Genomic DNA, 17,469 nt, shown 5'->3' with positions numbered 1-17,469 from the left:
CTGAAAAGCCTTGAAAAATCTGACTGCTCTACCAATGCAAGTTCAGCTCACACTGCTGAGCGCACGTTTGTGTCTGTGTGACTATCGATCAAAACTCGAGGACGCAACCAACATTATTACCATTATAATCATCGCACTTGGTTTTGGTTTTGCTGTAAAACACACTCACAAAGAAAAAACATGGTCCCAGAGGCAACGTCCAACTGCCTCCACTCATCTAATCATCTGTCTCCCTTTATCTCTCCATTTCCCCATCTTCTCATCCATCAGGCTATCATCATTTCACTGTCGCTTCAGTCTCATCCATCACTTAGTTTCTCAATCACTCAACCCCACTCCCTGCTTATATTCTGCATCCCTCTTTCTCTTCCCACGATACCATCAGCCTTTTGTGCCTCAGTTTGTCTTTTTCTTCTCTCACTTTCTTCCCTGAACTCTGTTGTCAGCTGCCTGTTATCGCCAATTGAGAATTTTTTTGTTGTTGCTGTTGTAGGATCCTGTGTGTTTTTTTTCAATGTCACCCAGTTGGCAGACCGCCACATTGGTTACTACTAGAAGGTGCAGGAGCACTGGACAAAGTGTATGTATGAGATCTGTAAATGTGCACGTATGGCCCCTTCTGCTGGGTCTATTAGTGTAATAATTTTCATAAGAATGGGCTCTTTGCCTGGGGAAGTTTCAAAACTCTGAGGGCCAAGCGGAGGCTCATTTGTGAAATGAGTATTCACAGGGTTTATGACTTACATTTTAGATAGTTGGTAATAATTACGGATGCACCAATATACCTGCCTTGCTCACTGCCAACAGCCTATCGGCAAAAAGACGACATTTACCAAGGAAATGTTTATCTGGTGTGTGAAGTCATTGTGCGCTGGCAAAATGTTCAAACATATTGTGATTTAACAGTTCAGTTATTTTTATAATGAAGATCCTTTGCTTGTCTGGCAAAAAATAAACAAGTAAAAACAAAACAACAAAAAACTGTCAGCCAAATAGCTTTTTAAACATCAACAGCCACAGACTGCATACAAAAATAAATGCAGTTTCCAGATCTGAAAAGTGACACAATTTTGAAGCGCTTTAAATACGCCAACATTGTCTCTAATGGCCAGCAGGGGGCGACTTGTCTAGATGTTGAAGTGTATGACTATGGGAAGATGTCCCACACTCCTTTGATCTATGACCTTAGAAGACAGTAGCTAGTTTCAGGTCTTATTGATCACAACATGATGTTTATTGTGTAAAGTATGCTCCCCATTAGCATCTATAAGAACAATAAAGGAGGGTATGCTCGAGAGGGCCAAGCTTGTGATGACAAGCTGCTACAGTATGACTGTGCAGCAACCATGCTTGTGACACCTGGTTTAAGAAAAGCTATAACTATAATATAGGATTAAAAATGATAACAGATCGACTTACAGGAAAAACAACCACACAGAGACTCGGGTGTCAGAAGCAGTGGATGTACGGTTAGATTTGATGCTTCGAACAGATGTAAAAACAAAAAAAAACAAAAAAAAAGTACAAAGAAACTGTAAATGATTTAGATGTAGGGAGTTGTGAAATGTTAAATACATTTTACACTGACTGAATCGTTAGCAAGTCACTAGATGTAGTAGAAAACCAAAAGAAAGAACTTATTTAAGTACTGACAGGAGCAGAGCTGTAATATGACTGACCAGTTTAGTGCAGATATAAATTTTAAACCAATCCTCCACGCTCATCCCTACCCATCACCACCATTCTGGTAAACAGGCCAATCGGATTATGTGAGAGTGGCTGTTGCCTCAGTGTTGTGTTTCGATGTGAGAGAAACTACAAAAGTGGGAGGAGAAGAGAAGAAAATGGGAAAAAGGGTTGGTGAGGACAAGGAGGAAAAGTGCAATAAGTTAAGTGGTTGTAATCATGTTCTCCCCCCTGACAAGCGACTGGCGACTGCACCCTCTCTGCAGCCTTGGCAATGACTCCCCCACTCGGCTGCGGGCCGTCCTGGCAACGGCGGCCCGTCTCCTTGAGAGCAACAGGCTGGCCAGATAGAGGACATGGAGAGCTGGATGATGTAAAGCTCTGTTTGTGTGTATCAGTGTCATAAATGTAAAGAGCTTTGCAGGGGGAGCAGATGCAGATGTGTGTGTGTGTGTGTGTGTGAATGTGTGTGTGTATTCGTGTCTGGTAAGCCTGATATAAAGGTGACAGATAGCTGCTGTAGGAATGACAAGCCGGCATATGTGAGAAAAGAGGTAAATGTGTGTGTTTGTCTGCTAAATGCAAAATCACCGGCTGAGGAGAGGCAGAAGAACCGTCTGTGTTTGTGTGCGTCTGTGTGTCTCTATAAACCTGACAGAACGATTGCTTGGCAGAGGTACGGGCTCTTGTAAAGCTGAGGGGATGAGATTTTAGTTGCTATAGTAATGACAAGGCAATACTGAGTGTGTTGGCGTGTGTGTGTTTGTGTGTATCAGACCTGGTGGAAAATGAGAGCCTGGCTGATGTAGCCCCAGCTGGAGGTGGGACTGAGGTAGTGAATCAGCAGAAGCAGCAGGAGCATGAAGGCGATGCTGGCTGAGGCGTAGATGGCGTTGATGAGGAACATCATGATGGCACAACCGATGATTCCCAACACACACGTGTGCCAGGTGAAATAACGAAAGGTGGGCCTGGGGAAAAAACAAGGGTAGTGGATATGTAGATGTTGGAACATTAGCCAGAGAAAAATGACAGCAACCCTCCAAAAAAAAAAAAAAAAAAACACACACCGCTAGCCTCTGAAGTTGTTCAATTTATACACCAGGAGGTTTTAAATCTAATATAGTAAAGATGAGGTATTGATTTGCTTCAGAGGGTTGAAAGAAAAAAAAAGTTATGACAGCGACCCTGCAGAAAAAAAACAAACTTTAAATCTCTGCTTCCTCCAACCTTCATTCAAAAGTTCAACAGTTACTGTGCTTCGTCTGCACACAGTCAAATGCTTCAGACTGGGCTTTCATGGTACCATCGTATAGGGTTACAAAAAAAAAAAAAGACAATTCCTTTTAAGTTGATATGATGCTGTGCTTTAGTCACACGCTGTAGTACACTGCATGCAAAAGGCCACCAGAAGACGATATGCACCGATAAACCAGGAGTAGTAAACTAAGTGCAACTATAACAACTGTTTCAGAGTATTTAAAGTTTAGTCCTGTTGATGAAGGCGAGCCAGCTCTAGAAAGTTGTGGCTGAGGAGGAAACCACTTTAAAATGCCAGTCTGCCTTTTCCCACCCATAGATCATGTCTCAACAGTGAACTGGTGCTGTACACGAAGTTCATTTATGGCGTCAGCTAGGAAGAGTTGCAAAGTTTAATTACTTAGTCCAATTATGTCTCTAGCTACAATAACTTCTATCACTAGCAGCTTAGCTTTGTTTTGTTTTATGTCAATACAATCAGACTGCAGAGCCCAGTGAAATTTGAGTAAGCTATGAAAAAACAGACACCACCTAGGCCTACTTTACACAGTATAACTGACATTGAAGCCAACACAAACAGACTTTCTGACGTGGCTTTTGCTGTAATTTGGTGGTCATTTCTGTGTAATTAAATCAATATCACGTTCCATTTGCTCTGTTTGATGAGACTCCTTCGCTGGAGCTCCCGTCTCACACCTCTGAAGAGAGATTACGATTGATGATTTAATGAAAATTAATAATGCTTCTAATATTTTGCCTTCAAAGGGGTCATATTCTACTTTTCTGTATTTTTGGTCATATACACTTTATTAGCTATGCTTTTTCAACTGCTTGTTAATGCAAATATCTAAACTGAATGCATTTAGACATGCAGACATGGTTAAAACAACCTGGTCGAGGTCAAGCTGAGCCTCAGAATGAAGAAAGGTGATTTAAGTGACACTGAATGTGCAGTGGTTTTTGGCGGCAGATGGGCTGATCCGAGTATTCCAGAGACTGCTGATCTTCTGGGGTTTTCCCACATAACCATCTCTAGGGTTTCCAGAGAAAATATCCAGTGAGCAGCTCTGAGAACAATGAATGGACAGACTGCTTTGAGCTGACAGGAAGGCAAAAGTAACTCAAATAACCACCATTGCAACCAAGGAATGCAGCAGCATCTCTGAATGCAGAACACATCAAACCTTGAAGCAGATGGGCCACAGCAGAACACCACACTGAGTGCCACTCCTGTCACTAAGAAGAGGAAACTGAGGCTATAATTCACACAGACTCTCCAAAAGGTGGACAACAGAACATTTGACATGAAAGAATTCATCCTGGTTCAGACTGATGGTCATTTAATGGTCTGAGGGATAACATCAGTTAAATGCCACTTGAGCACTGCTGATGAACATGTCCATCCCTTGTCTTTTATCCTGTCTCCCTCCCTTCACCCCCAAGCGGTCACGGCAGATGGCTGCCCCTCCCTGGGCCTGGTTCTGCTGGCGGTTTCTTCCTGAGTTTCTCCTTCCCACTGTTGCCTTGCTCATAGGGGGTCGTCTGATTGTTGACTTTTCTCTCTATTATTCTAGGGTCTTAACCTTGAGGTGACTGTTGTTGTGATTTGGTGCTATATAAATAAAATAAAACTGAACTGAAATGTAATCATGACCACACTGCACCCATCTTCTTGTATTTGTCATGTTTCAGTGTAGAGATTATTATTGTTGTGATCTTCTGCTTTGCCTAGTCTATAGCTGCGCTACGTACCACGCATCCTGAAATATATATCATATCAAAGAAGATAAAGACTGGTAATATCCCAACAGTGAAAGAGCCATTTGGAAAATGAGCAAATTTTTCCCACTGCTAAGAGTCTTTAAAATTGCATTAAAGAATTTAAATTGTCTGAGTTTCACTAAAGAATTTCAGTGACACATAAAAGTCTAAATCCCACTTCCTGAAACGTTTGTGCTCTTAACAGACATGAAATACTCGAGAATGCTTGCCAGTTGTTTGGAAAATAATAATACATTTTAAAGTTAGAAATTTATAGAAATCAACGTATGAGCTATACAGAATTATGCTTAAGGTTTATTACCAAGGTCTACTTCTTGCGAATTTCTTGGCTTTTGACATCATGATTTAAAAAAAATAAAAATTGCTGCCTCCCATTACATCATTTCCCAGTACGTCTGATTGATGCTCCAACAGCCTGAGGTGCAAATATCTAACTTGGGGGTAAATAAGTAAGTAAGGTTAAATTACTTAAATTGGCTAAGTAAACTTTATAATGAAACTTTTCAATCAATATACATTTCAGAAATTATGGCAAATTAATATCTGCCATAATTTTGCTAAAGTAGTTTTTAAAGGTCAGATTTTTAACCAAAAGTGATGTCTCACTCTCACTGTTAGACAAACCATAATTAAACATTAGAGACATTCCCTAATGTGTGACTTCGCAGCAGCATCAAAACTAATGTGGCGTTAATGCTGGGATCAATTAAAACAAACACCACACACAGATAATAGGCTGCTGCTATTCACTGCTTTAGACCTCTCAGTGTTTGTGTGAATGGGCTTAAATTCTTATATGAATGCATGATTGCATATGGACACATTAGCTGACTTCAGTCCACAAACACTTGCAACTGTGGGCTGGTTTTTAGTGAAAATTAGTTTGAGGGTCATGGAGCTGGTAGCTACACAGCGGATGGAAGTGCTCATATTTTTGGAGGAGCATGTAACTGACTTGATTTTGCTGCAATAACCAACGCTGTGAGCATAAACAGCCATTAAAATAGTCCCAGCTGTAATTACACAAAGCAGCTCAAATGACCGGCGGGCTTCCTTCCTGGATTCACTTACAGATTTAGACTCTTTGTAATAGGCAGAAGTAACAACTGCTGAACACAACGATTCACCATGTGCTAATGTATGGAGAGAAGGGGATAGGGTGAGACCACCAGGAAGCTAAATTCAGAGAGAAGAGAAACACAGGGATCAACACAAAGAAGCAGACATGAGGTAGTCATTGGGAGGAAAATGTGTGCCAGTCTAAGATTAGAAACCTGACAGGTAAAACTTTGAAAGACAAAAATTCCTTAAGCAAAAATTTTGCTTACACCAGCTTATTAATGAAAGCTTTATTCTGTGTAACTGTGACGGTAAATCCAGCCTATTTTCCAGAAATATTTGTGGCTAAAGCCCAGCCAATTGTGGATATTATCAACTGACATCAATATTTATAACATCCTACAAATAAGAAAATTTAAAAAGCAAAGAAGAGGGCAGCATGGCAGGGTGGCTGTAGCTCAGGAGGTAGAGCAGGTCACCTACTGATCGGAAGGTTGGCGGTTTGATTCCCGGCTGCTCTAGGCTGCGTGCCAAAGTATCCTTGGGCAAGATACTGAACCCCAAGTTGCTCTCCAACGCAAGCGTTGGAGTGTGAATTGTGTGAATGTTAGATAATAAAAGCACTTAGCTTAGTTAATCATGGAAGTGCTTGTATGAATGGGTAAATGTGTTGTATAAGTGCTTTGAGTGCTCAGACAGAGTAGAAAAGTGCCATATAAGAAGTAGTCCATTTACCATCCGTTTAGTCCATGGCCTCTGTGTGGAGTTTGCATGTTCTCCCTGTGTCTGCGTGGATTTCCTCCCACAGTCCAAAGACATGCAGCTACTGGGGTTAGGTTAATTGGTCACTCTAAACTGCCCATAAGTGTGAGTGTAAAGGGTTGTTTGTGTTAGGCTGCCAACCTGTACAGGGTGTACTACCCCCCCCCCCCGCATCTCACCCTGTGTCAGCTGGGATAGGCTCCAGCCCCCCCCGCAACCCTCAACAGGATAAGCGGAAGAGAATGGATGGAAGAAGAGACAGGAGAAACACCCTTCATTTTGTTATTAGTGCTGACATTGGATAGTTTTCCCACCGGAGTGTAATCATCAGTTTCCCTGTTGGCAACAAACATGTTTGTAATGCAACAAACACAATGACCAGCTGATACGAGTAGAGTCAGGCAGAGCTTAAACAATAAATAACTAGAAATAACATGTTAGGAAAATCTGTTTATGTTTTGTGTGTCTGAAAGAAAAAAAAAAGATTTGCCAGTATATCAAAATATCAGTATAAAAATACTTTTAATTAAAAAAAAAGGGGGGGAGACTAGAAAAAAAGATGAAAAAAAGATGAAAAAGAACAAGTAAAACACAAGGGGTCGCCAACTGGTACACCTGTAACACATGCAAAAAAAAAAAAAACAGACCCTGAAAGAGGAAAAAAAACAAACAAAAAAACCCCAGATAAACAAACATACATTTGTGTGTGTTGTACTTGATAATGAGGGTGAAAAGCTGCTACAACAGCCCCCTGGAGCCAGAGGCAGACAGAGAAAGGCCCAGGATACCGGGGCCATCTGCAGCCCCCCAAAGAGTACTGAAGACCCAAGGTTACACATCCCAATCACAACTGTGTACACCCCCCCGCAGAACAAAGAGGCAGGCTCCAGATGGAGCCCCATGACTAAAGAGTAAGAGACACAAAGAGCTAAAGCCAAAGGGCAGCTGATCCCACCAGAGGCCGGCCATCCCAGGATGACCCAAGGACAGGGGCCTCAAGGCTCCCAGGCATCCGAGAGCCACCCGGCACCTGGCAGAACTCTTGGACCAAAACTCCCAAGGAAGCGGGCCAACAACCACGCCAAAACATTCAGTCATGGACCCTGGAACCACCAAGGGACCAAAGCCCACACTCTGAAGTGCAGATGAACAGGATGCCCCACAGAGTCAACAGCAGCCCGGCCCCCAAAAAGCCAGCCAGCCCCAACCCCAGGCAGGGCACAGGAAGCAGGGGTGTCAGAAAACCCACCTGCTCCCCCACTCATCAGTGTAAGAGGCAATAAATTGCGCACGTATATTGGTGTATGTGAGTGTATGACTGTGTAAGAACTAAAGTGCTATTAAAATTGAGACGTGAGCACCCGACAGCTGATCAACAGTGCTCACTGACACCTCCCCCAAAATCCCCAGTGTCTAAGGTGCAGATAAAATTGAGGGGAAGACAGCACCTTAGCAGCCCCACACACCAACCTCTGGGAATTGCACCTGCCCCCAAAAGCCCTATGTGCATAGTGATGTGCTGTGAGCTGTAATGGCTATAGTGTAATTAATATAAATGAAACTATATAAATCAAACTGAAATGAACTAAATTGAATTGAAGGAATGAGCTGGTTAGCAGCTCTTTAGGCTACAGAGACACTTGCTTTCAGTAAAGTTTACAGACTGACACTTTAGAGAACGCTAAGCTGCCATTTTGAAAAGAAAATAATAAAACACTTGAACTTGCTGACATTCTACAGGAATGTCAATCTTATCAAACATGGATGAAAGAATTCTGCTTTTTGTTACCAGTGTTGTACCATACAGACCTACTGTCTTCAAACTTTGCTTTTATTTCCTCTTGACCTGATCCCTTCAGCATCAGCATTGCCCACAATTGTCTCATCTAATCCTTTTCTCCATCCCATCGAAGAGTGGGTGTAATTACGATAAAAGCTTGCCCACCCGGTCTGCCTTTTCCCTCTACCATCAGCGACAACAGTCCCCCAATACAGTCACCTCACACTCTCCCCTATCTCCCCGCCTTTCTTGTTCTCAAGCGACTGATGTCACTTAGCTGACACAGCAAAATGCTGCCAATCAAATCCTTAGAGACATTAAGAAAAAGAAACAGAGCGATGAGGAGGAGGAGGACCAGGCTTTAGCCAAAAGACACGTCATAATTGATGAGAAGTGGGGACAGAAATTTTATCCTTCCTCACATACACACCCAGTGGGAGGCTGCATGAAGATGCCAGATTCTTTAAGTAAGAGGTCAGTGAGTTTGAGACGTTACGTCATGCAGCACACTGGCACACCACCAGTGGAGACTGGATTGACCTTAAGAAACCTTAGATCACTTGATATTCAATCAGCCTAGTAAATTACAGCCACTTCCTCTTAGTGCTTGATATACGAGATCGCTGAACACAAGTTCGCAAGTGGGTCAACTGGAAGTCATAATATTATCTGAAAACCCTCTATACAATTTAACATGGAAATCATGATACCTGTTTTTGCATCATTAACTTCTCTTTTTAAGAGAATATAGCCTGTCCTGTCCTACTGAGGTTTTTCTCTTTTCACTGTTGAATACTTTGATCAGAAAAATCACCCTTTTATTTTTTGTCTTAACATGTTACAGAGTTATAAATTCTGTCACAGGAGGAAAAAAAGGTACGTCCCCAGTCAATCACAGCTTGTAATCTTTCATAGTCTATTAGCAAAGTGAAACTAGCAACAAATAGCACTGTGCCTCATTTAAAAGCAGTGCATACACAATTCAACAATATTTCACACTCGAATATGTTTGCACTCTACAAACAAATTTAGAGCTTCAGACCAAAATTCATCCTAAATGCAAAAAGGTCGACTACTACAACCCCAAGTGCTCTGTTTTAAGATTAATTTAGGCTTATTAAAGAATAAAACATCTTTAAAATTGCATCCAAAAAAGAAAAAAATAAATGAATAACCTTCCTTAGAACCTACATTTTTCATTGATGTTGTCAAGCAGAGATGGTTTTTAAATCCTGTAGACCCACACCAAGGTCTATGAAATCTTTCAAGAATAGTGATACCATTTTCCAGAGAAATGACTGGTCAGCAGGCAGTGGATTTGGTACATGTTGATCTCACTATCCATACATAAGCTGCTCAAGAACATGAGTTTCCATGGGAATGCACCCGGTAGGAAGAAACAGAGAAAACCAAGGGTTAAAGCTGAAGTCACCTCACCAAGCCCTGAATCCTGCCTCATAATACAGGCCTCTGCCTTAACCACTGTTCTGGTAGAAAACCTGCACTGTGATATACTACACAACACATCACTCTGAATTGTTGTGTCTGCTGTCCAACTCTGAATCTGCAAGTCTTTTGTGTCAGGCTGATATTATGTAGTTTGAAGCCAGTATAAAAAACAGTGGATGTCATACTGTACAGTTTGGTTACTCAGACTGTAAAGCCTGCAGAGACAAACTGGTGATGTTAGGCTACAAAAACAGAATTGACTTGACTTCACATAGTACAATACAAAGTAATGGTGGTCATGTATGAACAAATATCAGTTATAAAATCTATGAACTGAACACCGACTATACTGAATCAGTATCACCACTAACTGAAGGGACACCTTTAGCTCCCTGGAGCTCCCCTTAACGGTGTCTGAAAGCAACTCGATGAGCTTAACTGTGATCATTTTTGAATGAATTTACATAAATTAATTAAGCAACATGGAGTCTGCAATTTGTAACATAAGATCATTTTCTCCAGCTAATTCTGACACATACTGTACAAGTCATGTGGGAGCCCTGCATGCTTCTGCAATTAGAGAGCAACAGTTATTTGTGAAACAGGAGAGTGCCTTCCAATCATAATGTGATAATGCTCTTGTAAATAGGTAGCTGCTAAGCTGATGGAGGGTCTAGTGCTTGTCTAGTCCTGGTTTTATACTGAAATGAGGATAATGGCTTGAACCAACAACAGGCTGAGGCACCGCTTACTATTCCACTGAAGGGGTTTGGAGTCAGAGTGAGTGTGTCACAGCATTATGAAGTGCGATGTGTTCACTTACTGATACTGAAGTGCATTTGAATGGTGATGTGATTCTTTAGCTTTGATAAAAAAATGAATGAACTCCACAGCTGCTGAATATGAATGACAATTTGCAAAAGGTTATCCACTGTACAATACCGCATCAGCCTTTTATATAACGGATCAAACATCAAAGCATATATATATATATATATATATATATATATATATATATATATATACACACACTGTATCTTTGACTGAAGTCTCACTTGGACAGTATTTTATTTTCAGAACTGTGAGGTGTTTCCCTATTACCTGCTTTTGTCGGCAGTTTCAATGTCTGTGATTTTTCACCATCTTCCACCCAAGGAATAATTACAGGCCGAGTTTCACACAGATTTTCACCAAACTCCCAGGTCCTCTTGCAAATCCAGCTCGGAAATCCACTTTGCATTTAAAAAATATGATTATACAGCTGCTTACTGTTGCTGAGTTTCATCTGCCTAGGACAGTATGAGAGCTGAAGTTAAATGGAACCAAGTAACATGAACAACCTCAGCACAGCAGACTGACTGATAAACAACTTTTCAGCTCAGACTGAAATAAGATACTAATTAACCAAAATAAACATTATTAGACCAGCTAATAATGCTCACTGGCTACTGCAAAGGCTTGTCAGGTATACGTTTTTGAATTATTTTTTCATGCTTTCTGCTTCTTTTTCCAACTTAGAATGAGTGATTTAACTGTTCCACCACAATTAATGGCCAATTATACACTTTTGAATATTCTCTATTATATATTATATATATATTTCTATTATCAAAAACATACTGTACTGCGAATTTTGTGTACCATACCCCTCATTCACAGTACAAAAACATGGATGCAGCCACGCTCCTGTTACCCACTGTTTTGAACTTCATACTCTGTAGCTTCAAAGTATGAAGTATGCCGTCATGTTGTTTTGAAGCTTGAAGGTACATTGCATGGATGAAAGGGTGGAGTGCTAAGTTAGCAGTTAATGCTAGCAAGCTTGAATAGCAAACTGCATCCATAAACGGTACAGGTACAATGCACAGAGACACACATCAGCTAATTAGTGCTAAGTAACAAACTAATAAACCACTTATGTTTCACCCACCGAAAGAGAAGCACAAATTTATTGCATGGTTTTTTTACAACACCGCAGGCCATAATATTGGTCAGATATCCTCTGAAAAATGTTCCAAATGGAACCAGCGGTGCACACACAGTGAAGAGGTCCAGTTAAATAACTCAAAATAGTGGAGGTGAGGCAATCAGATATCCTGGCACAGACATCTGATTGGCTCCAGATGTCTGTGTCGGGACACCTCAATCAATGTGGCTACGCCCCCATCTGTGTAACTGACTTATACAGAAGGGGTCATAAAATAAAATTCATCCCACTATCCATACAGGCCAAAACTGTTCTTTGTTCCAGGCTGTAAACATGGGATTCAATGGAGATCCCTCATGACGACAGCCTCACACAGCACCTAAGGAACTGCAACATTTGTTACTTCCATCTCTTCATATGCCATATCCAGTTAAATGCATTAAGTTCTTAGGCCAAAGCTGACAGACACAAAAAGTGATTCTTTTCAGCCTACATTTGAAGAAGTTAGGCAAGAAGATATTATTCAGCACTATTTTAGCTGAGCAGCGCTTTTTAATGTTTTTTTTTAAAAAAGTAACAGTGATATAGTGTTCCTTTACTCTAATATATAATACACAATCTAACCTGAGATCCTGTTTAACCACCAATGGCTGCCACAGAATTTGAGGGGGGGAAAGCAGGAGGTCAGTATAGGGCAGGTTTCAGCATAACCAACGAAACAGTGGCTGTGAGCCCATAAAAAAAATATGTTGGGCAAGTTGACTGGAAAGCTGCTGGCCTGTTCGGGCAAACAGCTGTTTCCACATTTTGTTTCGCCTATGAAGTAAACTGGCTGCCCTTCATCAAACTACCCGTGTGGATAGTTTAAACGTCAAGAATAGTAATCTTTTCATGTGCTCCGGTTTAACACAGTGACAGCTAAATTAAATTAAGAAAACTAAAATTTGGCAGATTTCTTTGCTGCAGGCTGACAGCAGCCACCCAGTCTCTTACTAGCAGTGATACCTGCAGTATGCAGGGGGTTAGCTTCTTTAATTCCCTGCATTCATTTTAAAGAGTTAGTACACACTTTTTGCTGATATAGACTTCGAACATAAAATACAGATCTATTAAAAATGATGCTATATTCTTGTATATTAAACTAAATTTTAGTTCTGAACTGGATGTTCAGATTCAGGCAACTTTATACTCAACCATCATCAAGTCATATCCATCCATTAACAGATAATGACTCTCTAACAACCTATTTTCTCTCATTCATCCAGACGTTCCATCTGGATTTTTACACCACCCCAATCTCATTTAATAACACAGGCTGACTCGTATTTGGACAAAGGACCGACCCAGCTTTTGTTTTTGGAGCTGATGGCTGGTTAATTTACACATTATTACAAAGACAATCAAAGAGGATACAGCTGTAATTTGGACATCACATGGCACCAAGCTGGTAAAAGTTAGGGGGAAAAAAAAGGTTTCTGTTGAGCTGCCAGTTTTAATTTAACTGAAGGTCACTGCATCTGTGAGCTCCATGCATCCCACATACACCCTGTGTATCAATGCAGAGCACACAGTTGTGTCCTGAATCCTGGCCAGTGACCCTGCGATACAGTGTGTGTTTGTGCGTGTGTGTGTGTGCGTGCCTGTTACATGCACATGTGCTCATGCGTGTTTAAGCCACTAGTCAAAGTGGCTGGTGCCCGTGCAGCATCAGCAGCAGGACCACTCCACGCAGCTGGAACCATTGCTGATAAAGCCACAGCCAACACAAGCCTCTTCCCACAAACACACAAATAAAGATAAAGGTCCAAACACACACCAATAAAGGGAAACACAAGCAAGCACGCACATGCACTTATACATAAGAAAAAAAAAAAAAAAAAAAAAATAGAAAGCAAGGATGTCAAACACCCAGGCTCCAAAATTGCATACCTTCACTCTCTCTGTGCAGACACACACACACACACACACACACACACACACACACACACACACACACACACACACACACACACACACACAATCAAGCACAGACGCACTTAACAAGCGGGCATCTTTTCCGCTACATCATAATTGCAACCCCCTTCCCTCCCCTACGCAACAGCAAATTTAAGGGAAAGGGAAATATTTCTGCTAAATTAGTTATGCTAATTACAGAGTAGTTCTCAGGGGGAGAGACAGCGCTAAATGGCTTTTAATTCTTTTCGCCTGGAAAGAGATGTGGGAGAGAGCCAGGCAGAGCGGAGAGAGGAAAAAGAAAGAAAGAATAAATACATAAACAACCGTTGTTAAAATTTGCCCGGTGACACAGCAACAGTGAACAGAATTAACAGCTCAGGAGAGGAGGGAGGGAGGGGTCGAGGCTGGCCAGACTACATGTCACCTTATCAGCTCCGGAGGCCCCAGTCCCCTTGGCCGACAGAGAGAGGATAGTGGGAAAAGTTTTGAGGCTAACTCTGTGTCCTGCAGCCTTTGCCAGCGGTCACATAGCGATAACGAGCCATGAGCAGCTAGCACACAGCATTCTACATGGAAGGCACCAGAGGAAACACTGGGTACTGAGTGTGGCTTGCACAAAGCTATTTATTCTCTCACACTCACTTTTAAACAGCCAGTTGTTCACTAAAGCGTGCAGTTTACACTGGTGTCGACAGTGCACTCTTGTGGCAGTTAGCCACTGCTAGTTTGAAAGAATACAGATGAAGGGACAGCAGCTTTGAAAGGGTGAAAACTTTCCCCCAAACTTGGAACACATGCTTATGCTGCAGTTTGTTCAGAACTCTGCCGCAAGGTTATTCACTAAAAAAAAAAGAGCACATCAGTCCCATTTTAGCATTTCTGGTATCCTACTGAACAGATTTTAAAATATTCTCATTTGTATATTAGACCTCAAACGGCCTCAGGTCATGCTATATTTCCGTGATGTTTATGTACCAACTCGCGCTCTTAGCTCCTCCACTGCCAAACTGTTCAACATCCTGCAGCATTCACTGAGAAAAACAGAGCAAGTAGGTTTTGTTGTTGTTGGAACAGCCAACTTTAAAATATCAGGGAAGCAAACTCGAACTACTTTCGAATCGAAATACGAAATACTTTCAAGAAACTGTCAAAGGCGCATTTACTTTGCTAAATACTGATAACCAACTCTAATTCAAGTAAGCAGCAGTGCTTTCCATAGTACCACTGCAGAGGCGGACTAAGAGACGGTTCAGCCACATTCAGTGAGCAGGCAGATACAGAGCAGACACACAGGTTCTTCTTCATCAGCATCATATCAGCCTTCAGCTCCCATATCTTTCTGCTTCTCTCTCTCGTTCTCTTTATGAATCTCTTTTACAGGGGTTTATGTACATTTTATATAAAACATGTTTTAATATGTTTTTTATATGAGTGGATCCATCTGAAAGTGCTGTGTGTCATATTGATTTCATTTGACTGAGCAGGTCTTCTTCAGAAATGACAATTTCAGATTCAGATTGTTAACAGCTGGGTAACTAGATTGAAATTCACAGGTATGAACAAGAGTTGATTGGCATGTGGCAGTCAAACACCACACTACCTTGTGTTGATTTTCCCTTTGATTTGCTACTCATCTGTATTTTTGCTGCTTCTTTAATGTAGCGGTCATCTGACACCTACAGAAAAACCACCAACATACTGGCAAAGAAAATTTTCTCAATATTAATACAAGCATTTCTCACATATCACTGTTTCGTACACAGGCTTTACTGTACATGGCCAGAATGCACAGGTATATAAACTCTTTCCCCTTTGGACGCCTACTGGGTAAACCCTTGTTTTTCTTTTCTGAACTGAGCAGTTTCTGTCATATTTGAGGCCTGCTTCCAGAACAAAATGACCGGGTGTGCATCAGAAGTTAGTGGGGGTGATCCCTGCCTATACAGCTTGCTAGGGCTACCATTAGAAAAACCAGGAACCTATTCTAATGGTCATCAAACCACGTCTTTATACTGAAGTGTCATTAAGTGTAACATGTCATTTTTATGGGGGAAAGAGTTAATGGCCACTTAAGTACTTTGCAACTCATTTTCGTATCATTTTATTTCTGTTTTTTAATCATCTGAGAAAATGACACATCTGTGATCAGTTTACTTGTGAAAAATCCCCTTGCTATTATTTTAAAAGTTCAGCTAGCCACAACTTCTTGTCTCATGTTTTCCCTGCCAGCTAGCTTGCTGGCAAACCTTAATATCACTCAGCTGCCTCCCCAGAGAGGATCCTGTACCACAAACGCCATCATCTCGGACAACAGTTAGTAAAGACAGTATTTGGAGATGCAAGATTCAATATATGATATAGGATCAAGCTAACAAGAACTTCCAGCAGGTGACAAACCCACTTTATTTGCTGCTACGCCGAGTGTACCAACACTGCAGTCCAATACAGTGGAGCTGGAGTTCATCCGCAGGACAGACAAACTCACTAGAGGAGCACCTAATGACATTGCTCAGTTATTTTTTGGGGGGCACTGCTTCATCTGCAACCTTCACGGTGTCTCGATCAATAGCTCTATTGCAAATAAATGGTTCCTTTTCAATATTGAAAATAGAAGCAGCTGTTGTTGAAGAGCATCACCTTACAAGTGAGTCAGTTCTTTCCTTCTCTGTGAATGTCCTTAAGCGAGGTATTCAATCCCTAAACTGCTCTCCAGGAGCATAATTGTGGTGCTCAGCTCCAATATGCAGCCATCAGTTTAATCCACTCACAGTGTGCACCTAAATGTTCAGAGAACAGTTGAATAAATCCCACTGCACCCAGATTCTGCATTACAAGAATTACTTATCAGCCTCTTTGTTTTCCACACATACAGTATGTTTGCTGTTTGCTGCGGTATCCTGAATTCAGCTTCACTTGACTGATGTGTCCTTGATGTGGGCAGATGCAAGTGTTCTCACATGTCTTCCACCTCATTTCAAACTATCACTGCAGAGGAATATATAACAGCAAATGCAGCGCTGGAGGCAATCTGTCACAACAATAAAGCAATGCGTGGTTTTTAAACAGTTCCTTTCCTCCATAACAAATAAAAACAGCGGCAGTTAACATGTCGGAAATGTATTTCACAGCTAGCGGAGAAGCTAAGTCTTTAAAAACAAAACAAAACCAAAAAAAAAAATGCACAAACAAAACAAAAATCCAATAACACAGGTTATTGGATTTTCTAAGACATTTTTGCCTGACACCATCAACACCTCACAAAGAAAATATGAAACGAGTCATAAAAAGTTGCACAGCGAATTAAATGCCTGGCTGTGTCATGATGTCATCGAGCTGCGCACACACTCTCACACACACACACACACACACACGATCCTTAGGTTGTGCTACTGTTGTGTGAGAATGACTTCTGGGAGCTTTTATAAATCAGAATCACTGCAAGCATCCTAGGAATACAAACACCACACGCACGCACGCACACACACACACACGCACGACACAAACATTGTAAATTTAAATCTCTAAGCATCTCCACACGCCGTTACTTGAACATCCAGTTCAGGCTGTGCCCCCCGCCCACAAAAACAAACCGTTTTATTGTCGGTCCCTGTCCAATATGGGGCTATAAGCAGTGGCCAGTTTTATGTCTTTTAATTAGTACACCGTTGCTATAGCAGCGTCCAGCTGGCAAACAACTACCTCCAAATACACACATGCATAAACAATAGTGGGGGGGGCAGTATGCTCAGTGAGTCGGGTAAAATTGCTAGAAGAAAAAAAAAGGACCATAAGTCTTTATTATGCAAAA

General features: G+C 41.3%; 1 protein-coding gene across 4 annotated transcripts in view; it reads right to left on the bottom strand.

The window, feature by feature from the left end:
- LOC115791090 (solute carrier family 12 member 9) overlaps positions 1 to 17,469 on the bottom strand; it is a 91,019-nt gene that overhangs the window by 9,457 nt on the left and 64,093 nt on the right. For all 4 annotated transcript variants that reach the window (XM_030745188.1, XM_030745185.1, XM_030745189.1 and 1 more), the window contains exon 11: positions 2,465 to 2,657. In XM_030745188.1, coding sequence (XP_030601048.1) covers positions 2,465 to 2,657 — 193 coding nt within the window. The remainder of the gene's footprint in view (positions 1 to 2,464; positions 2,658 to 17,469) is intronic.

The sequence above is a fragment of the Archocentrus centrarchus genome, chromosome 13, assembly GCF_007364275.1.
Source record: "Archocentrus centrarchus isolate MPI-CPG fArcCen1 chromosome 13, fArcCen1, whole genome shotgun sequence".
Taxonomy (NCBI): domain Eukaryota; kingdom Metazoa; phylum Chordata; class Actinopteri; order Cichliformes; family Cichlidae; genus Archocentrus; species Archocentrus centrarchus.
The sequence above is the reverse complement of the archived record's forward strand: the minus strand, read 5'-3'. Positions and strand labels throughout refer to the sequence as shown.